We start from the raw sequence: 22,655 nt of genomic DNA on the forward strand, positions 1-22,655 counted from the left end.
GACCCGAGCGGCGCTCGGGAGGCCCCCAGCCCACGACCCGAGCGGCGCTCGGGAGGCCCCCAGCCCAGGACCCGAGCGGCGCTCAAGGGGCCCCAGCCCACGACCCGAGTGTCACTCGGGAGGCGCACAGCCCAGGACCTGAGCAGCACTCAGGAAGTAGCTGCTGGTTTGGGGCACCTCCATCCCCCTTCCAGGCTGAGCCAGGCCTGGAGCCGGTCTCTGCTGTCTGACCTTCCTGCCCTAACTCCTTACCACCAGCTCTATCCAGGGACTGACTGGCCCTGGCCTTCTGCCTGCTCTGTGCACAGAAGCACAGGCCTCAGTGTCCCCAGACAGACAACTGTACATCTGAGATCCAGATACGTCCAAGCCAGCCCCACCCAGACCTTCAGCCCTTGGGAGGGAAAAGTGCCCACCTGGATGGGGATGGGGCTCAGCGCCCCCTACTAGGGCATCATAGAAACAAGCCCACCCCCCATCTCTCACGCCAGCCAAACCCAGGAAACAGGGTTGGCCGGAGTCCACAGATACTGGAGCCCCACACCATGCCCCATCCCCACTGCTGCTGTCCTTCCAAAACTCCTCCGGGAAACACTGGCCCTGGGTGGACAAAGAGAGCTGCAGCTTTCTGCAGGGGCCAGGGTGTGGGCGGGGTCTCCAGCTGCAGGGGCAGGGCGGTGGGCGGGGCCCCCAAGACCCCACCCTTGAGCAGACAGCAGCACTCAGGCTGCAGGCTGAGGCTTCTGTGGGGACAGCATTGGGTAGTTGCACACACACCTCAGCAGGCCCTGCCCTGCCTCATGGGGAGGGGCATTGCTGCATGTACCCTTAGGGTAAGGGTGGGGTCTGTGCAAAGCAGAACTGGCCCTGCTCAGAGACCCCTGGACCCCAGGCTCTGAAGGAGTCGCCTGTCTCGCCTCACTCATCAGCTCCCTGAGAACAGGAAAGTAGGGTGCTGAGGCCCAGGCAGCAGCTGGGCAAGGAAGCCAGCAGATGGCCAGAGCAGACCAGTCAGGTCTAGGGGTGCGCGGCAGGAAGGACGGCTACCCCCACCTCTGCACGTGTAGGTGCCACATGAGCGAGGCCGTGGTGGGCACCCTGAGAAGACCCGCCCCAGGCCTTGGCACTGCTCCCCACAGTGCCGAGAACTGCTGCACCAGTGAGCAGAGGTGGCACCTGCTCCCAACCCTGCGACTGAGGGGGTGGGTGAGCAGCAGCCCTGCCAGCTCAAGTCCGTGCTGAAGAGCCTGTTCCCCTCCCCGTAAGCAACACTCGGAATCAGGAGGCTCCTGGGTATGCGGTGGGAGGCCCGCGTGGGTGCTGGTTAGGAGGGAAGCTCCAAAGGCCCCTGAGATGCGGACAGACCCTCTGCGGGCCACTCAGCAGCAGTGGGAAGCGGAAGCAGTGAGGCCGTCAGGGAGAAGACACACGAGCCTGGAGTGGAGACAGTGCATCGGAGGCATAGTGGCACATGCCAGGCCCTGGTCACCTGCACCCCTCACCGAGTGTTAGGATGTCGTGCCTCAGAAGACGGGGGTGGGGCAGAAGCTGACGTCAGGGGACGGCTTTGTGGACTCCCGGGCCCCTGCCTGAGGACAGCTGCCACACCAGGGCAGGGAGCAGGCAGGGGCCGGAGGACCCGGGGCTGGAAGCCGGGAAAGCCCCACTCCTTACACAAAGACAGCTCACACGGTGGAGACTTGTCCCCAGACAGGAATGCTAACAGCTGTGCCCAGAACTGCGTGCCACACAGCTAAAGCACTGTAGCCTCCCACCAGCACATCCCCCAGGCTGGATTCCCCCAGATTAACCGAGCTCCCACCACTGCCAAAACATTCGGCATCCAAGAGGACCCCTACTGCCAGAGCCATCCTGGGGGAACTTAGGGCAGAGTTGGGAAGGGTAGCTGTGGGTGTGGATGAGGAGAGGGAGACAAGTGGCAGGTGATGCTGCTTGCCAGTCCTCCAGGAGGCAGCGGGAGCACCTGTGTCCAAATCCTGCACATGGAGACAGGACTCAGGGCCTCCCACCCACTCGGTGCTAGCCTGGGTTCACACTGCCCATGAGGAGCTGACTCGCCAGCCTGCATAGACAGGTAGCTCCACTCCCATCTAACCTCAGCATGCCCATCAGGGGATCCGAGGCAGCTCCATAAACACAGCCACAGCCTTTCCTCAGGCCAGGTGGTGTCTACATCTGTTCTGGGCAGAAGGATGTCCAAGTCCAGGAATGTCCATCTGACAGCCATGTAGCCACATGGCTGAGGCTGGAGGCCCAAGGGCCAGGCCTTTCCTTTGAGCCACCACCCGGTTCCCATGGTAGGCGTGAGGCTAGAACCCAGTGGGGCAACACTGCTTCATCCCCTGGCACCCCTCATCCCAAGGCAGCCTGTCCCCACCTCTTCTATGAGGGTTCCAGGGCCCCTAACAATCACGGTGACCACGGTGTGGCCAGCCTGCGAGCTTACAGCCTGGAGCACAGCAACAGAGGACAAGCCCTCATGCAGGTGCCGGATGAGGGGTACGGGGGACAATGCGTGAGGTACAGGGAACAGGGCGGCCATCAGGTGAGCTGGGCTGATGGGACAAGCGACAGGCTGAGCAGGACAGAAACCCCACCACAAAGAGGACCCCGCAGAAGTGCTGGAGGAAAGATCAGAGGCTCATAAAACACTCTTAGAATCAGGAAGGCCTTTATCAGAGCGACTCAGAATCCAAAACACCTTGAAAATTCAATACATTTGACGAAATATACAAGAATCTGCACAGAAAAAAGTAGTATAGAGTCCAAAGACCAACAGACAAGAGATCGGGGGAAATGCTGCATTCATATTCCAGGCCAAGGGCCAAATGTCTTTGCTTGTACGTGGGTATGTGCATGTGTGCGTGTACATATGTGGGCACGGCTGTATCTTTCCCTCTAGATCAATAACTAAGGAATGAACTGTTAATACATGATATGAACATACAGTTCAAGGGAAGGAAATACAGTTAGCTATTAAAAACATTTGCATTTCACTCAAAAAAAACACAAAATAAAACTATATTTTAGTTTTAGGGCAAGAAACTACCTATAGTCTCACCAGCCCCCCGCTCTCTGAAATGTCAGTGAGTTAATCAGAGGAAGACTAAGCGGACAGCTACCTTGATATATGAGATGCTTTTTAACATAATGGGCTAATTGGAGACTTCTTAGTTTTCACAATGTTGGTGGTCACAAAATTCACTGGTGTCGGATGTATTATTCATTAAAACTGCCCCCAAAGTAATTTTAAATGACCCACAGGTGCTCAGTTGCTCTATCATGTCTGACTCTGCAACCCTATGGACTGTAGCCCTCCAGGCTCCTCTTTCCATGGGATTCTCTAGGCAAGGATACTGGAGTGCATTGCCATTTCCTCCTCCAGGGGATCATCCCAACTCAGGGACAGAACCCATGTCTCTTACGACTCCTGGCCCACGTCCAAGGTAAGAGAAACCCAAGTAAGACGGTAGGTGTTGCAAGAGGGCATCAGAGGACAGACACACTGAAACCATACTCACAGAAAACTAGTCAATCTGATCACATGGACCACAGCCTTATCTAACTCAATGAAACTAAGCCATGCCGTGTGGGGCCACCCAAGACAGGCGGGTCAAGATGGAGAGGTCTGACAGAATGTGGTCCACTGGAGAAGGGAATGGCAAACCACTTCAGTATTCTTGTCTTGAGAACCCCATGAACAGGATGAAAAGGCAAAAGGATAGGATACTGAAAGAGGAACTCCCCAGGTCGGGAGGTGCCCAATATGCTACTGGAGATCAGTGGAGAAATAACTCCAGAAAGAATGAAGGGATGGAGCCAAAGCAAAAACAATACCCAGCCGTGGGTGTGACTGGTGATAGAAGCAAGATCCGATGCTGTAAAAAGCAATACTGCATAGGAACCTGGAATGTTACATCCATGAATCAAGGCAAATTGGAAGTGGTCAAACAGGAGTTGGCAAGAGTGGACATTCTAGGAATCAGAGAACTAAAATGGACTGGAATGGGTGAATTTAACTCAGATGACCATTATATCTACTACTGTGGGCAGGAATCCCTTAGAAGAAATGGAGTAGCCATCATGGTCAACAAAAGAGTCCGAAATGCAGCACTTGGATGCAATCTCAAAAATGACAGAATGATCTCTGTTCATTTCCAAGGCAAACCATTCAATATCACAGTAATCCAGCCTATGCCCCAACCAGTAACGCTGAAGAAGCTGAAGATGAACAGTTCTGTGCAGACCTACAAGACCTTTTAGAACTAATACCCAAAAAAGATGTCCTTTTCATTATAGGAGACTGGAATCCAAAAGTAGGAAGTCAAGAAACACCTGGAGTAACAGGCAAATTTGGCCTTGGGGTACAGAATGAAGCAGGGCATAGGCTAACAGAGTTTTGCCAAGAGAACACACTGGTCATAGCAAACACCCTCTTCCAACAACACAAGAGAAGACTCTACACATGGACATCACCAGATGGTCAACACCGAAATCAGACTGATTATAGTCTTTGCAGCCAAAGATGGAGAAGCTCTATACAGTCAACAAAAACAAGTGTGACTGTGGCTCAGATCATGAACTCCTTATTACCAAATTCAGACTTAAATTGAAGAAAGTAGGGAAAACTGCTAGACCATTCAGGTATGACCTAAATCAAATCTGTTATGATTATACAGTACAGGTGAGAAATAGATTTAAGGGCCTAAATCTGATAGACAGAGTGCCTGATGAACTATGGATGGAGGTTCACGACATTGTACAGGAGACAGGGATTAAGACCACCCCCAACAAAAAGAAATGCAAAAAAGCAAAGTGGCTGTCTGGGGAGGCTTTAGAAATAGCTGTGAAAAGAAGACAGGTGAAAAGCAAAGGAGAAAAGGAGAGATATAAGCATCTGAATGCAGAGTTCCAAAGAACAGCAAAGAGAGATAAGCCTTCCTCAGTGATCAATGCAAAGAAATAGAGGGAAACAACAAAATGGTAAAAACTAGAGATCTCTTCAAGAAAATCAGAGATACCAAGGGAACATTTCATGCAAAGATGGGCTCAATAAAGGACAGAAATGGTATGGACCTAACAGAAGCAGAAGATATTAAGAAGAGGTGGCAAGAATACACAGAAGAACTGTACAAAAAAGATCTTCAAGACCAAGATAATCACGATGGTGTGATCAGTCATCTAGAGCCAGACATCCTGGAATGTGAAGTCAAGTGGGCCTGAGAAAGCATCACTACGAACAAAGCTAGTGGAGGTGATGGAATTCCAGTTGAGCCATTTCAAATCCTGAAAGATGATGCTGTCAAAGTGCTGTACCCAATATGCCAGCAAATTTGGAAAACTCAGCAGTGGCCACAGGACTGGAAAAGGTCAGTTTTCATTCCAATCCCAAAGAAAGGCAATGCCAAAGAATGCTCAAACTACTGCACAATTGGACTCATCTCACATGCTAGTAAAGTAATGTTCAAAATTCTCCAAGCCAGGCTTCAGCAATACGTGAACCGTGAACTCCCTGATGTTCAAGCTGGTTGTAGAAAAGGCAGAGGAACCAGAGATCAAATTGCCAACATCTGCTGGGTCATGGAAAAAGCAAGAGAGTTCCAGAAAACATCTATTTCTGCTTTATTGACTATGCCAAAGCCTTTGACTGTGTGGATCACAATAAACTGTGGAAAATTCTGAAGGAGATGGGAATACCAGACCACCTGACCTGCCTCTTGAGAAATCTGTATGGAGGTCAGGAAGCAACAGTCAGAACTGGACATGGAACAGACTGGTTCCAAATAGGAAAAGGAGTACGTCAAAGCTGTATATTGTCACCCTGCTTATTTAACTTCTATGCAGAGTACATCATGAGAAACGCTGGGCTGGAAGAAGCACAAGCTGGAATCAAGATTTCCGGGAGAAATATCAATAACCTCAGATATGCAGATGACACCACCCTTATGGCAGAAAGTGAAGAGGAACTAAAAAGCCTCTTGATGAAAGTGAAAGAGGGGAGCGAAAAAGTTGGCTTAAAGCTCAACATTCAGAAAACGAAGATCATGGCATCTGGCCCCATCACTTCATGAGAAATAGATGGGGAAACAGTGTAAGACTTTATATTTTAGGGCTCCAAAATCACTGCAGGTGGTGACTGCAGCCATGAAATTAAAAGACGCTTACTCCTTGGAAGAAAAGTTATGATCAACCTAGATAGCATATTAAAAAGTAGAGACATTACTTTGCCAACAAACATCCATCTTGTTGAGGCTATGGTTTTTCCAGTAGTCACATATGGATGTGAGAGTTGGACTATGAAGAAAGCTGAGCGCTGAAGAATTGATGCATTTGAACTGTGGTGTTGGAGAAGACTCTTGAGAGTCCCTTGGACTGCAAGGAGATCCAACCAGTCCATTCTACAGGAGATCAGTCCTGGGTGTTCTTTGGAAGGAATGATGCTAAAGCTGAAACTCCAGTACTTTGGCCACCTCATGCGAAGAGTTGACTCATTGGAAAAGACTCTGATGCTGGGAAGGATTGGGGGCAGGAGGAGAAGGGGTCAACAGAGGATGAGATGGCTGGATGGCATCACCAACTCCATGGACGTGAGTTTCAGTGAACTCCGAGGGTTGGTGATGCACAGGGAGGCAGGCTGCGATTCATGGGGTCACAGAGAGTCAGACATGACTGAGCGACTGAACTGAACTGAAAACTATATTGATCAGTTATTTTTCATTCATCAGATAAGTACAGATCAGTATCTGATAAGAAAATGTCAAGGACACAGGGAAAGAGGTGTTCCTCCTTGGCTGGAATTCTGGACTGACACACACCTACAAAAATTCACCACCAATCTCCTTCTAGAAATATAGCTACCATATATTAATATGTTATCTTAAAATGTACAAGCAGGGACTTCCTTGGTAGGCCAGTGGTTAAGAGACCACCTTCCAATGCAGGGGGTTGTGGGTTTAATCCTTGATCAGGGAGCGAAGATTCCGTATGCCTTGTGGCCAAAAAAATCAGAAGCAATATTGCAACAAATTCAATAAGGGACTTTAAAAATGGTCCACAGTCTTTAAAAGTACAAGTCTAAAAAAATTAATATCAGCAAGAAGAAAGAAACGTACAAGCATATGTCACTCACGTGTTACCCAATGCAATGCTGCTTAGTCACTCAGTCGTGTCCGACTCTGTGACCCCATGGGCTGTAGCCCGCCAGGCTCCTCTGTCCATGGAATTCTCCAAGCAAGAATACTGGAGTGGCTTGCCATGCCCTCCTCCGGCGGATCTTCCCAACCCAGGGATCGAACCCAGGTCTCTCGCATTGTAGGCAGATTCTTTACTGTCTGAGCCATCAGGGAAGCACAAGGATACTGGAGTGGTTAGCCTATCCCTTCTCCAGGGGATCTTCCCGACCCAGGAATTGAACCAGCATCTCCTGCCTGGCAAGTGGATCCTTTACCTGCTGGGCTACCAGGGAAGCCCATGCTGTCGTGCAGAAACACTGAAAGCACTGATTGTTATTCACAAAGACGGGAGACAGGCTGAATAAATGGGACCCATCCACCCCAGTGTTCAGCAGCCCTCAGAGGAGCTACAGCCCACCTGCTGTGCACACCCAGCGCACAGTACAGGCCTCAATCTGCAGAGGGCCTGTGTGCACACGTGTGGGTGCCTGGGGCAACCCAAGACAAAGACGGCGCGGGGCAGAGGAGCCTCATCCTTCCCCCAGGGCCTGTGAGCCACTCGCATGCTGTCCCACGCACATGTGGCCTATTCAAAATGACAAAGTCCAAACCAGTGGCCTGGAGAAGCCCCCACCCCCCACAGGCTCTCAGCCCCGCAGTCCAGCCTGGAGCAGCAAGCCTCTGCCAACACAGCCTATCTCCAGCCCAGAAAGCGCCCAGGCCACTCGGCACAGCACAGCTCCTCCCAACACCCAGCTGTTCGTATCAGTATACCTGCCACTGTGCTCGACATAGCTGCCCCTCCCACCCCGTGGAGGGCTGAGACAGGTGAGTGGATGGGTACAGAAGCCTGCCCGGGCGGCCCATGGAGGACTTGAGCCAAGGCTGGCTGCCCTTGCTCCATCCAACTGGCCTCTTCCAACGCCGGACCTACTTCCCAGGAAGAAACAACGAGATACAAACGTTGGTCTGGCACTTCACAACACTCGAGTATTTTCAAGAGATACAGTAAACACATGGAAGGGAGTAGCACAGCTGTGGAAAACAGCTCTCATGCAGCTCAAACAACAGCCCTGTGCACGGGCACTCCCAGCTCCTATCGCCAGTATCATCAACAATCTCCCGAACATCCCCCAAGAGCTCCCCAACTTGCTGTACACATCCAGCTCTCTGTCCAGCTGATGCCAACATCTGCCCAAAAAAACTTGGTGGGGCCAGTGTCCCTTCCTCAGGGTCCTAAAGGTCCTGTCTCCTCACTGCTCTGCAACGTCACGGCAGCCTCACGTGTGGTCATTCCCAGGCTCCCCCCTGCTGGGCTAGTTGTCCACAGACTGACGTTTTACTGGTATTCCTTCAGGAGCACCTTCCAATAGACTCCAAGGTCACGTGTTGCCTCTGTATTTGCACACACGTGACAGGGTTTGCCGGGACGGTTGTGACTGCTGTGTGTGCAATTCTGAAAGTCTCCACTGGTGAGAACAGTCTCTCTCCATTTACTCAGAATTCTTCCTGACTCTCTCTGAAGTCTTCCAGTTTCCCCGACTGACATCTAAAGACTCACAGCCCCCCACAGGGTGACCCTGTATTAGGCTCAGTCTGTTTTCCAGAGTGTGTGTGCGCGTAGTTGCTTCAGTCATGTCCAACTCTTTACGACCCTATGAACTATAGCCCGTCAGGCTCCCCTCTCCATGGGATTCTCCAGGCAAGAATACTGGAGTGGGTTGCCATGCCCTCCTCCAAGGGATCTTCCCAACCCAAGGATCGAACCCATGTCTCTTGCATTGGCAGGCGGGTTCTTCACCACTACCACCATTTGCGTAAAAATAAAATATCTTTATAAAAGTCAGTCTTCTCTGTTGCTGACCTAAAAAATCCAACTGACCCTATGCTGATTTAGTATTTGGTGACCCTGCTACGTGCTGTAATTCACTTCTGATGATTTTCAGATGCTCCGTGTACAATCATGCCGTCTGCAGAGACTTTTATTATGTTTTCTTACTGTGTGATTCTTCCTGCCTTCCTACGCGGGCTAAGGCCAGCAGCACAACTGTGCAGAATCTGCCAGCTCCCCTCTGGGGCCCAGCTTCCTGACCCCCAGCTCCAGAGCCCCCAGCCAGCACAGGCTATCCAGTGCCCTTGCCAGCATGTGTGGTCATGACGTGGAGGAGAGAATCCTGGGCAGCACCACCAAAAGTGGGGACCCCCATCCTTGCTGATCTCCCCTCCACAAGCCCAAACTCACGTTCCTTCCACCCAGACCCCCACTCTGGACAAAAGAGCACCCTAACAGCTGGTACGATGAGGCCAGAGGCCAGGAATCAGCGCCCTCACAGAGCCAGAACATGATTGCTACCCGAGAGAAACAACTCCCACCACACTTCAGGGTCTGTTAAGACAGTTGGCATCATTCAGGTTCAGACAATGCTGATGACAGGCATCCTTGTCTGACTCTTCATCATAAAAGGGAAGGTTCTGCCATTTCACCACTAAGCATGAGGTCAGCTGTTTTTCTGGACACCCTGTAGCAAGTTAAAGAAGTTCCCTTCTGCTTTTAGTTTGCTAAGAGTGTTTTTAAAAATCACAAATGGATGTCGAACGTTATTAAATGTCATCTCTGCATCTTTTGATGTGTGATTTTTCTCCTTTAATCTGTTAAACTGAGGAATTTCACTAATTGATATTTCTAATGTCAGACATTAAGCATTCTTGGAATAAACCCAGTTGGCCATGATAGGTTTTATCCTTTCTCTGTATTGCTATGTAACTTAATCATGTTTTGTCTAGGATATGTGCATCCGTGCTTGTAATTTTCTTCTCCCATGCTCTTCCTGCTGAGTTTTGGTGCCTTAGCAAGAGTTGTCCTTTTTTTAATTTCCTAGAAGAGTTCTGTTAGATTAGAATCACGCCCTTTTGACTGGTTGGTGAAACTTCCCATGAAGCCATGCAGGTTGATGTTTTCTTGGTGGAAAGATTTTCTTTCTGATCCAATTTCTTTTTTCCCCTTTTTAAAAATAGCTTTATTGAGATATAATTCACCTACCATAAAACTTGCCGGTTTAAAGTACACAATTCAACATTTGTAGTACATTTGCAGATATGTGCAAACACCACAATGTCAATTTTAGGATATTTTCATTGTTTTAAAAAGAAAGTCTATAGGATTTTCCTGGTGGTCTAGTGGCCGGGAATCCTCCTACAATGCAGAGGACACAGGTTCAATCCCAGGTCCGGGAAGATTCCACAGGCCATAGAGCACCTCAGCTGATGCACCCCGAATGCTGAAGCCCAAGGGCCCTAGAGCCTGTGCTCTGCAACAGGAGAGGCTGCGGCAATGAGATCCACATGCACGGCAATGCGAGAGTAGCCCCTGCTGACCACAACCACAGAAAGCCCATGCACAGCAAGGAAGACGCAGTTCAGCCGAAATAATAAACGCCTAATAAAGGTATTTTTTCAAAGAAGAAACTGCATAACGTACTCTTCAGCTATCAACTCCCTCTCCCCCTCTCCCAACTCCTGGCAACCACCAATCTACCTTCTTATCTCTGTGGTCTGCCTGATCTGGACATTTCCTGAAAATGCAATCAAACAACGTGTGGCCTTTTGTGACTGGCTTCTCTCACTTATCACAGTGTTTTCCAGACCCATCCATGCTGTCGCACATGAACAGTCTCCCATTGTGTGGATATACGACATTCTATTTTCCTGCACCTCAAATGAGGCACTTGTGAGTTGTGCGCTCTCAGCTATTGTTCATAACTGAATGGCCATTGTGACCATTCAAGCACACGTGTTCTTTTCATCTCTCAGGGGTAAATACCCAGGAGCGGAACTGCAGGGTCATAGAGCAATTCCAGGTTTAATCGTTTGAGGCACAGTCAGGTTGTTTTCCAGTCCCAATGACCCAATTTTTTTGCTTACTATAACATTAGTCAATATTTTAAAATCTTGAATCTTTTCTGTTTCTCTTTTTGTTTTCTCCATTTCCTCTGCATGTGCGTATTTATCGGCATGGAACTGCTCATTACATTCCTTTGTTTTTGCTTGCAGAATCCGTGATAATGTTCCCATCGCCAGACCCTAGCACTCTGAGCTTCCTCTTCACTGGGTTACTCTCCTCAGATGCTTCTGGGACCTTCGTCCTAAAAAGGGATCTATTCGTAGAACACATTTGTTTGTCAATTTCTGCACTACTTTAATTTTCTCTCAATTTACCTTTTCTTCCCCCACTTTGGTGACGGGCACTTGCTGAGTCCTTTCAAGTGTCTTTCCACTTCTAAAATATGCATTTAAGTTACCACTATGGCAGTTTCAGGTCACCAGACTAGCCTGATGCAGCCCTTCCAGTGACCAGCTGAGATCACTGTACTGAGCCTGAGTCACAGTGCATTCTTCTCTCTCTCATTTCCCTCTTTCCCTTACGGCCCATTAAGCTGGTGCGTTCTCCCCCATCCTCTTATGTCCCTACCCTGACATCATGTATCTCTTATCCAGATCCCACAACACCAATCACCTCAGCCTTATGCCTGAAGCATTTCAGCCACTGGGGTCCTGGGATCTGTTTCTCCTTTCTGCTGGCCATGCCTCTTCCATTCCTTTTTACCTCCTCTCTTGCCTTCTTTTGGGTTATTTTTATTACCCTGCTTTTCCTTCTGTTAACCTGAAGTCATATTTCCATTATTTTCATGGTTACCCTCAAAATTACAACTTGAGTCTGTAAGTTACCCATGTTCCATGTTGGTCAGGACTGTCCCCTTCTCAGTAACATGAGCCCTGAGTCAATCTTGTTGACTCCTGGAATTATATGCTGTTGGGTATGTTAGTTCTACTTTCAGGACCCAACAGGAAGCTGTTCAATGCTCCTTTATCCCTTCCCTCTTTTTGACTTTCTCTTTGCTCTTCATTCCTTTCTATGTCTGGAACATGCAGGGTCATTTCCTATGCCTAAACTGCACCGTCAGTGTTTCCTTCAGAGCAACTCTCAATTTGCCTGAAAATGTCTTTATTTCACCGTCATTTTACAGTAATCTTCACCGAGCGTGGAGTTCTTGGCTGGCAGTCATTTTCTTTTCACGCACCAAGTGGATGGTCCCACGGTCTTCTGGTTTTGCTCTCAGTTCTGAAGTCACCTGTCAGCCTGATAATCCTTGGAAGGTGATCTATATCTTGTTTTTGGAGACTGCTTTCGTGGTTTGCAGTTGCAATCTGTTATGTTATGGCATGATTTTTTTTTTTTTTTCCTGCTTAGAAAGACATTGGGCCTCTTGAATCTTCTTAATTGTTCTGATCAGTTTTAGGAAATTTTCAGCCATTCTCTCCAGACCTCACCCTGTCAATTTCCCCTTCTCCTCTACCTCTGGGCCTCTGCTGGAGCGAGCAGGACCTCCTCACCATATCCCTAGGTTTCTCATCCTCTGTTGCCACATACCTGCCTTCCCATGCCACACTCTGTGTAACTCCTGTTGACCTATCTTACAATTTTCTAATTCTCTTCAACTGTCTCTAACCTGCTTTCAAATCAGTCTATTACTTAAATTTTCCCCCAGTTCTCTTTGGTTTTCCCAAACTTGCTGGGTCAGTTTTTGTGGCTTCTCATCCCTTACACATGCCCTAGCTTATCTTACTCCTGAAAGCACAGTGAGAATTGTTTTATTCAGTGTGGGGCGCTCTGTCTACTGGTCTGCTGCCATCAATTCTGCACGGCCCTGGCTGCACTTCCTCACACACCAAGTTACCTCTGTCCATATGCTGGTCACCATATTCGGGAACTGTCTGTAGGAATAACCTGAAGCAGAGGATAAAGGTGCCCAAAATTCACACCCACCTGAAACTTCAGAATGTGCCTTATTTGGAATAAGGGTCTTTGTGGAAGTAATCAAGGTAAGGATCTTGAGACCAGATCATCCTGGACTAGGTCCCACAATGCTGAGGGCCCACCCTCCAATCCCAACCAGCTCTGCAAAGACCCCCACTCCAGCCCTGGGGGAGCAGGAAAGAACCCAGAACAGACAGAGCCAAGCTGAGGATGCCCAACACCCTCTGGACCAGACCTGAGGCTGTCATGCAAGACTATGCCCTGGAGACTACGAGGCCAGCCCCTCTGAGCACCCCACCAGTCACACATCCTCACATCTGCCCTCCAGGGCAGCCAGGTGGCAGGTTGGACACCGTTGGAAGAGGGGGTGTGCAGGTTTGGCCCATGTGGGCACTGGGGCCACCCTGGTCCTACACCACTCAGCCCCTAGAACACCTAACTCCTGCCCACTCATGGCTGGGGGTGGGGGGGCACAGATTTTGATTGCCTTTCCTCCTGCCAACAGGCCCAGCCATCCCAAGGGCCACCCTGCCCGCAAACCTAGCTCCTGGGGCACGGGGGAGCTTAGACCCTGGGCTGGGCGGACGGAAGGAGAGCAGGCCAGAGTTCCAGAAGCCACAGCACCCTGCCAAGGAAACCTCAGCCCCACCAGACAGCGTTTAATTTCTGTGTGAATCAAATTCAAAACAAATTCCAGTGCTGAGAACCGGTTCTGAGATTAACCCTCCATCTACCCGTGGCCTGCCGCCTCCCACCCAAGCACGTGGGGGTGAACACAGACCCCACCAGAGCCCGGGGTCCCCAAGCGCGCCACCCTCACTTGATGCCCTGCTAAGGGACGACAGGGAGCAGCGCGGGAGGGAAGCCTCCTGTGTACAGGCCACACTGTGAGAGGGACTCCGTGTCCAGGACGGCTGTTACCTCTGTCAGGCCCCGATCTCCGCATCGCAGGGGGCCCTAGCATTCCAGGGCACAAAGGGCTCTTGGTCGGCCCCCAGCGCCATCTCCGACCAGCTACTCCAGGGAACTGCCTGGCCCTGCAGGGAGTCAGCTGGCAGACCCAGGGCTCGGCACACTCAGCTACCTGGGACCCGGAGCACCGCCCACCAGCCTCACAGAAACTCCCCCACCCACACTTGGCTCCTGAAGTGAGCAGAACTCGTGGGGCCCCCCCCCCCCAAGACTCTAAGGGTCACCAGATACCTGTGCCCTTTCCAGACTAGGATGATGGAGCCCACACTGGAGAGCAGCCCCCAGCAGAGCGACCACAGCTGCCTGCAACCCCCCAGACTCACTGCCTGCCACAAGGAGAAGATGGGCTACAGCGGCTTCATGCAGGGACTCGAGGGGCCAGCCCACCTCTGTGCCCTGCTCACCACATCCCCAGGCCTCAGAGACGGCTGTGGACTCACGCTGGGGTTGCTACAAAGCACAGGGGAGACTCAGGGCAGGTGCTTGGAGAATCACAGGGTGCCCCCACCCCACCATTCCCAGCATCGATGTGATGACCAGGTTCCTTCCCGGAGCTGGCCTCCCGGGGGCCCAGCACCACGCCAGACACAAAGGAAGGACGCTGGGACAGCCGTCAGCAACACCCCGCCCTGGGGTGGCCTGGGGCAGCCGCCGCTGCTTGCTCTGTCCCAGCGGAAGCCAGGCTGCTGTGCTCTGGTCTGGGAGCCCCTGGCGGCCTCTGCTCCTGGGCCAGACCACTTCCCTGGCCACGTCTACCTCAGGTATCGCTAAGAAAAACAAACGCAGCTTGAGGCTTGCCTTTTTCCATTCCCTCGTCCGGCTGCTGGTCTCGAGGTACAGGGCCTGCCAGCTGGGCGGCCGGGTTTCCTCCTGTGGCTAGGGGCGCCAGGCCAGCCAGGAACCTCACTGGGAGGAGCAGGGGAGCATGGCGGACTGTGCCTGCAGGTCACGGAGCCAGATGGCCAGCAAACCACCCAGGTCGACGCTGTCCAGAGTGGGGCTGTCCTCCTCTGGAGACCCTGGCCCAGCCCACGAATGTCCCTTAATCATTAGCCCCGGCAGGAAAACAGGCTGGTCATCACCCAGACCGTGCTACCAAGCCCCACTCCACATACCTGCTCAGACCTGCTCTGCGACCTGGGCAACCACATGCCCCAACCCCCCCCAACCCTGGGAGCTGCAACAGAGCCCTCTGCCCTCAGCTCAGCACCCACAGTAACATGGCCCACAAAGCCTCCGTCCAACATTCAGGACCCAGTGCCTCAAGTCTGCGACACCCAGCCCACCACCCGTGTACTGGAAGGTGTAGTGGTCCGGCCAGCAAGTAGGGGTACGGCGTGGTGGAGGTCGGGTGAGCAGAGAGCCAGGCCACCTGGTGAACGAGCACCTCAGACCCCACCCCAGACTCCTGGGTGCAGAGACAGGAAGCGGAAGAGACACAGGCTCCCCCACAGGACTTAGAAGAGCCAGCCCAGTGAAGTCTGGAGAAGACACCACAAGGGACCTACACCACAGGTAAAGGGTGATACTGCTGGGCTGTCCTGTGGCTTCCTGAAAGAGGCAACAGCTGAGGCCACCCTGGAGGAGGGGCAGGCCCGTGAGGACAGTCCTGCTCCCCACCCAGGAGGCAGGGACCTGGCCGTAGTCACTTCCCCGCCAACTGCGCCTCCTCTGAAACCTCCTGCAGCCTGCTCCGCCAGGGTGGGCATTGCAGGGGCACCCCTACCACTGGGACAATCCACAATGGGAGCCTGGTGCCCCCCAGGCTGGGATTAAGGGGACTGCGGGCCGCCCTGCTGACAGGTGCCACATTTCTGCAGCCAGGAAAGCCAAGCCAGGCCCGTTATCAGCTCATCGCTCCGACCCAAATTCAGGGCCCACGGCTCCCCAGGAGGAATCATGTGCACGCATGCTTTTCCAGGAGAAAAAATACCCACACGTTTCTATTGTCCTTGATACCACAAGGCCCCTGGGGTGGGCGGTGGGCACCAGCCTCAGTCTGGGGCCACCCTGGGAGCTGGGCAGGATCATGCTCGTGCCGTGGCCCGGGACTCAGGGCCTGGACCACAGTGGCGAGGACAGGGTGAGATTAGGCCAGCTGTCCTCCCGTCCAGACGGCCGCCGGCTGTGGTGGGACACCTGCTCACACAGCTGAGGGGAGCCAGATGGCGGCGGCTTCCTCCTCACCTCAGGCCCCACCGGGAGGCTTCGGGCCCCTCCGCCTGTGCACATGGGCTCCCAGCCCCGAGGCGCAGGCCTGCCCTGATGCTCCCACCTGCCTCTGTGTTAGGGGGCCAGGGCGGAGCCCCCACGAGCCTACAGAAGGGGACAGTGAGGGAGGCAGGGGCCAATGGTTTGGGAGTCCACAGACCCCCAGAGGAGAGGAGACTGGACAGGAGAAGGAAGACTCTGGAGACGAGAGAGGCAACAGGCAGTCAGCCCACTAAGGGATCCCCTCGGCCGCCCCCACCTGCTCTTCCCACCTGCCTCCCCATGTCCGCCCTGCACCCGAAGGCTGGGGAACTGGAACGCCTTGGTCCCTCTGCTGGCCACAGAGGTCCGAGACCACAAGTCCAGAAAGAATCTCCCTTCCTCTGCAGGCAGGAAGCCCGGCCCGTCCACCACATCCCCGTCCGCTCCTGTCCCTGGAAGCCCTCCCCACATTGCCAGGCCCTTCCAGCAGCCTGCTGCCTCCACCCCCAGCCCTCCTCGCCCGCTGTCCTGGCTATTTGTAATGCCTTCTTTGGGGGAAATGTCTATTCTGTTTCTTTGCCTAATTTTCAGCTCAGTTGTTTGTTTACCTGTTGAGTTGTAAAAGCTCCTTTATGAAAGGATGAGAGACAGCATGCTGCCTCACAGGTCACGAAAACAGGTTCTCCTCGGTCCCAGAACAGATCTAGAACGCTTAAAGTAACCCACAGGGCGACTTCCAAGGGGCACAGGCAATCTCTCTGCCAGCCCCTCAGTTGCCCTGGACCCTGTGCACAGAGCCCCATCGCCTGAGCCTCAGCTCACAGTGGAGCCAACTCTCTCCTGACCCTCCGAAGCGCACTGCTCCCCATGGTCTCTCCCCCAGAGGCCATTTGCCTGGCGGCCTTCTTTGGGCGTGTCTGTCCTGAGGTGGGTCTCTTGTGGGTAGCACCTGCCCTGCCACCCAAGCCCCCGTGACTCCCCGAATTCCTACTTACCTTACAGCACCACCACTCCTGGCCAAGGAATCACCTGAGACACCTCTCACTCTGCCAGCCCCTCCATAACCCCCGTGGACTCTGGGTCTCCGGAGCCCCACCCCCAGACGCCCCCCCCCCAACCCCCGCGAGGGCTGTTTCATTACCCCAACAGGTCTCTGCCTTACCCCCTGTCCACTCACTGGTTCACCATACAGCCTCATCATTCTACCATCAGGCTGGCTCCTCCTGCCCTGGAAACCTTCTCTCCTTTCTACTCCAGGGACCAGCTGGAAGCCTCTCCTTGAAGCAGCCAGCAGGCATGTGGCCACACAGGACCCCAAGTTGAACCCAACGCTCAGTATTCAGAGAAGCAGAGGAGGTTGACCCTCCCTGACCCACACTGAGAGACCACCCCACGCCACGACAGCAGCCCCTAAGCACAGTGCCAGGGCCCCCAGCTAGCCCCAATCTGCGCCAAAGCCCTAATCCCAGACCAGATCCCAGCAAATGAACCTTCACCCCGGCCCACACAGTCCACCGGGGCCAAGCAGGGAGACCTGCTTTGATGGCCCATGGATGCAAATCCTTTATGAAAGGGTGAGAGGCAGCATGCTGGTTCACAGGTCAAGAAAACGGGCTCTCCTCAATCCAAGAAGAGATCTAGAACATTTAAAGAGCTCTTACGTCTCAACAGAAAGACAAACAACTGTGCTAAAAATTAGGCAAAGAAACTGAATAGACATTTCCCCAAAGTAGACACTGCAAATAACCGCTATGCATATGAAAAGATGCTCAATATCACAAGCTATCAGGGAAGTGTTAGTCACTCATGTCTGACTCTTTGCAACCCCATGGACTATAGCCCGCCAGGCTCCTCTGCCCATGGAATTCTCCAGGCAAGAATACTGGAGTAAGTAGCCATTCCCTTACTCCACGGGATCTTCCCAACCCAGGAATTGAACCTGGGTCTCCGGCATTGCAGGCAGATTCTTTACCTTCTGAAACACTGTGGAAGCCAGTCATCAGGAAAATGTGAATGGAAACTACAATGAGATACTACCTCAAGTCTATCAGGATGGCCAGAACTTTTTTTTTTTTTTTAATGTTTTTTTAGAATCAGAGAAGCATTGGCAAGGATGTGGAGAAATTGGAACCCTCCCTCTTACTGGTGGGAATGTAAAATGATGCTGTCGAAAAAAGAGTTTGGTGGTTCCTCAAAAAGTTAAACACAGCATTACTATATGATCCAACAATTCTACTTTTAGGTATATACCCAGGAAAACTGAAAACATACGTCCACACACACACACAAAAACTGTAAACCAATTTTCATGGGAGCATTATCCACAACACCCAAAAAGTTGAAACTACCCAAGTACCTATCAACAGATGAACAGACGGAAGAGAGCTGTGACATGCCTATCCAGTCGAATATTATTTAGTCACAAAAAGGAGCGATACACTGAATATTCCTACAAATGTGAATAAACCTTGGAAACAGTATGCTCAGTGAAAAAAGCCAGATGCGAAAAGCCACATATGGTATGATTCCGTTTATATGAAATGTCCAGAACAGGCAAATCCACAGAAACAGAAAGTGGATTAGCGGTTGCCAGGGGCTGGGGGAGGGGGAGGGGGATATAAAGTTTCTGGGGTGATGAAAATGTTCTGGAATTAGATAGCAGTGCTGGTTGCACAGCCTTGTGGATGTATTAAAAAACCACTGAACTGTACGCATCAACTAATAAATAGAGAGGATGTGAGTTACATCTCAATAACAAAAAGCACTCGCCCCCCATTCGCAACAGTCCAGAGCACCTCAGCTGCCAATTAAATTGACCGCCAGCACCTCTCATAGACTAGGGAAGCCCTCAATGCCATGCCAGTGCTGCCTCACGCATGCAGGCCTCCAGGCTGCCTGGAGCAGAAAGTTGGGACAAACCCACAGACCTCACAGCAGTGCCCTGCTCCCCCTCGGTAACCTGCAAATGCTTCCAGTATAACATGGAGTGCTGAGGCCAACACCTGGAAGAGCCTCAGTGCTCACTGTGCCCCTTCTTGCTTCCTCTGAAGATTAATCACCTTGGAAGCCTCAGGCCTCCACTCGCCTGGGCAGCTCCTGGATGCCTGTCTCGCAGCTTCCCTAGGGGCCTCTGCTGGGGGCTGGCTCAGCACATGGGACCTCTAAGAAAAAGGCAGTAAAGTGCCAGGGAGCCCAGGCAATGCTTTGGCTGGCACAGAACCCCAAATCCCAGCCCTAGTCCCTAACTCCAGGCTCAGAGAAGCACCAGGGTAGCTTGCCCCAGGGTCTGGGGCATCCCTTCCTGAGCAGCTTTCAGCATACATGACCCACCCTTTACCTCCATATTCTCACCTGAGGATAACACCTAGAGAGAAGCTGAGTACCGGAGAGCCCACCCAGATCTACGGAGTAGGACAGGGCGGCAGGGGGAAGGGGGGGAGGTCGTTGGTGGCAAGGAGGGGTGTCCAAGTTTATATCTCAAACTTGCCGCAAGCCCTTGGGACAGCCTCTTCCTGCTTAGAGCCAGGCTCCACTTCCTTCCAAGAGGGCATCAGGCCAAGCTGTCTAGTCCCCCAGAGCACAGACATCTCGGTAGCCCCAGGAGAATCAGATGGAAACACCACCTGCTAATCACGCCGAAAAGCAGGCTCAGGCCTGGCAGGAGAGGAGCCCCTTTTCCGTGGCAGGCAGATGACCTGCAGGGCCCAGCCTGGTGGCCAGAGGCTGAGGAGGACAGCAGAGGCAGGGCGGCTTGGGTTGCAGGCCGAGGGGGGTGGGGGGGCCAGGGCAGGGAGGGCTCCCACCGCCCACGTGATCCTCCCCCAGGCCAGCCTCTCCGGGTTTCTGGGCTGTAACTGGAGCTGCCCTGCCTGTGCGCCTCTGTGCCAGGCAGAGCTTTCAGAGTGGGGGAAGGGAGAGGAGGGCTGGATCCCAGCTCCTTCCCCGGTTCCCTCCGTACTTGGGGTGGGGAGGGGAGCCCAGCACAAGGCACAGGGAGGCCCCCTGGCTCTGGCCCAGCCCTGCCTGCCTTGGGCCATCTCCTCCTCCCCCTACCCTCTGGCTGCTGTCCCTTTACTAGGCCAGGAGAAAAAGCCCCAGACCCAGGTTCAGCTGCTCACTGCCGGCCGGAGGCTGGGTCTTTACGCCCTGTGCTATCCTGAGTGGACTCCAGCACCAGGTCCCTTCCCTCCTTTGCTTGCTAAGCTGGCACGGAGCCTGCCACACCTCTAGGACTTTCGTCCACCAAGCTGAGTCTTGTCTCTCTTGCCTGGTGTGGAGGAGACAGAGGGGAAGTACCCTCCAGGACAGCAAGCACAGCTTCTTCCTCTGGGGCAGTCTTCCATGGGGCAGGACTTGAGGAGCCCACTTGAGGTGACCTTTGGGATTTAAAAGCGGGGCCAAAAGGGCTAGCTGGAGAAGCCGCAGGGGTGCCAAGCCCTCTCAACTTGCCACACAGCCCCTGGGGGTTATCAAGGAGATTTCCCTGGAGGTACAAAGCGCAGAGAAAACAGGGAGAAAGAGAGATGCTGCAGGGGTGGGGGTGAAGGATGGGAGCCAGGACCCTGAAAACCACCCTGTGGATCCGACCTTCCCGGAGAGTAAAAGCTGGCAGCAGGGACTCCGCACAGAGCAGAGTGGCGCAGACGAGCCCAGGGTGTGTCTGAAGCCTGGTGAGCGGACCCACGGCAGCGCCTGGACAGCGCAAAGGCACAGCTGGCTGACAGGCCATCGTGACTCACCGCGGACCTGCAGCCAGACAGCCAGCCTCTGACCCTCCCTCTGCCCGAGAGGGTGAGGCAAAGGCTGCACAGATGGCATGCAGGGGCGTGCCAGCCTCTGCACAGCCTGAGCCCCAGGCAGGCCAAACTCACAGCCACAGCCCTGGCTTCGGGGTGGGGTCTCCAGGGTAAGAAGACAAGGAGCTGACCCTCAGAGACAACCCAGGAGAAGGGAACAGGAGAAGTGGGCGCGGGGAGAAAAACACAAAGGGAAAGTTTCCCATGAAAATATTTTATTTTCTTTGAGAACAGGATACACCTGCAGGGCTTCTCGCCCAGTCTGCCTCTCCCCGCCCTGGCAGTGCCACATTTCTGGACCAACGGGGCCCTCTGCCGGCCAGGCCGCTGCGCGCCGCGCCTGGTCCACGGGAGAGGGAACAGGTGACAACGGGCGCAGGGCGGCAGCCCGGAACGGGCATAAGGCACCCCGGACGGGGTCTGGGCGGGACTCGAGGGTGGCCTCCGCTCCAGGAGTGGCACGGGGGCAGCAGGCGGGGCGGCTGGGGAGAGCCGGAGGGCTGCCTACACGATGCCACACAAACCTCGGGGGCCCATCTGCAGAGTACAGCGAGGGTCCCCAGAGCTCGCCTGGCAGGACATCCCAGATCTGGGAGCGAGGAACCAGGAAGGGCAGGAAAGAACGATGGGGAGAGACGAGCCAAAACCACAAAAACTGCTGCTGCGGAGAAGCGCGCGGGGCAGCGACCCGGGAGGCGGCTGGAGGCAGCATTCACAGCCCGCCCGGGCCCGGCGCACCAGAGAGGTCCCACAGACGCGCTCCCGCGGGTCGCGGCCCGAGCGAACGTCAGAAGCAAAGCGCAAGAAAAATAAAATTCCTCCAGCCTGGAGTTTTTCCCCCTTTGGGGCTCAGTGCAAGGAACATCTGGATTTTGTACGTATTTTTTTGTTGTTGTTAAATTAACTTCTCGGGGAGAGAAAGGAGGGGGAAACTGCAAGGCGGGTGGGTGTGCAGGGGCCAGGGAGGCTCCAGACGTTTGGCTAGAAATCCCAGCCAAAGGCAGCCGATAACCAGAGCTTGGTCCCGCAGCCGCAGGGAGCCTCGCGCACGGCCGCGGGCGCGGCCACAGGGACTACGGCTCCGGGGTCACGAAGGACCGGGGCCTCACGCCAGCCAGTCGGGCACGCCGGCCCCTCTCCGTGAGCCGTGCCACAGGGACACCGACTCCCGAACCCAGCGACGCGGGCGCCGCAAACAAACAGCTCCAGGCAACCCGGCGCCCCTCGCTAGCCCGGGCACCGCGCCCCGCGCACCTGGATCGCCCCCGCCCTCGCGCCCGCGCCGGCCTCGGGCCGGGCCCGCCCGCCCCGCCCGCCGGGCCGCCGAGGCACCTACCCGAAGTAGGCGGCCGAGGGGCGCAGCGCGGCGAGCAGCAGCGTCAGCGCGAAGGCCGCGGCCAGCCAGCGCGCCAGCAGGGGCCCATCCAGCATCTTGCCGCGCCGCGGCGGCTGACCATCGCGCTCCCGGCCCCGCGCTGGGCGCCCCGCGGCCGCCGCCCTCTTATAGCGCCCGGAGCGCCAGGCCGGGGGCGGGGCGCCGGCCAGCTGGCCCGGCCCCGCCCGCGCCCGGGGAGGGGTCACGCCGGCGCCGGGGGCGGGCCGAAATCCGAGCCAGCGCGCAGCCCAGCCCTGGTGCCTCCGGGCCACTCGGGTCTCGGGGCGCGCCTCGCGCGTGGGAAGCGAGGC

At 54.1% G+C, this 22,655-nt stretch overlaps 1 protein-coding gene across 2 annotated transcripts in view; it reads right to left on the reverse strand.

The window, feature by feature from the left end:
- WNT9A (Wnt family member 9A) overlaps nt 1–22,439 on the reverse strand; it is a 27,372-nt gene extending 4,933 nt beyond the window's left edge. For both annotated transcript variants that reach the window (XM_040241318.1, XM_040241317.1), the window contains exon 1: nt 22,306–22,439. In XM_040241318.1, the coding sequence (XP_040097252.1) occupies nt 22,306–22,400 (95 nt within the window). In that variant the 5' untranslated portion in view covers nt 22,401–22,439. The remainder of the gene's footprint in view (nt 1–22,305) is intronic.
- Between the last annotated feature and the right edge of the window lie 216 nt (nt 22,440–22,655).

This window comes from Oryx dammah, unplaced genomic scaffold, assembly GCF_014754425.2.
Source record: "Oryx dammah isolate SB20612 unplaced genomic scaffold, SCBI_Odam_1.1 HiC_scaffold_5, whole genome shotgun sequence".
In the NCBI taxonomy this organism is placed as follows: domain Eukaryota; kingdom Metazoa; phylum Chordata; class Mammalia; order Artiodactyla; family Bovidae; genus Oryx; species Oryx dammah.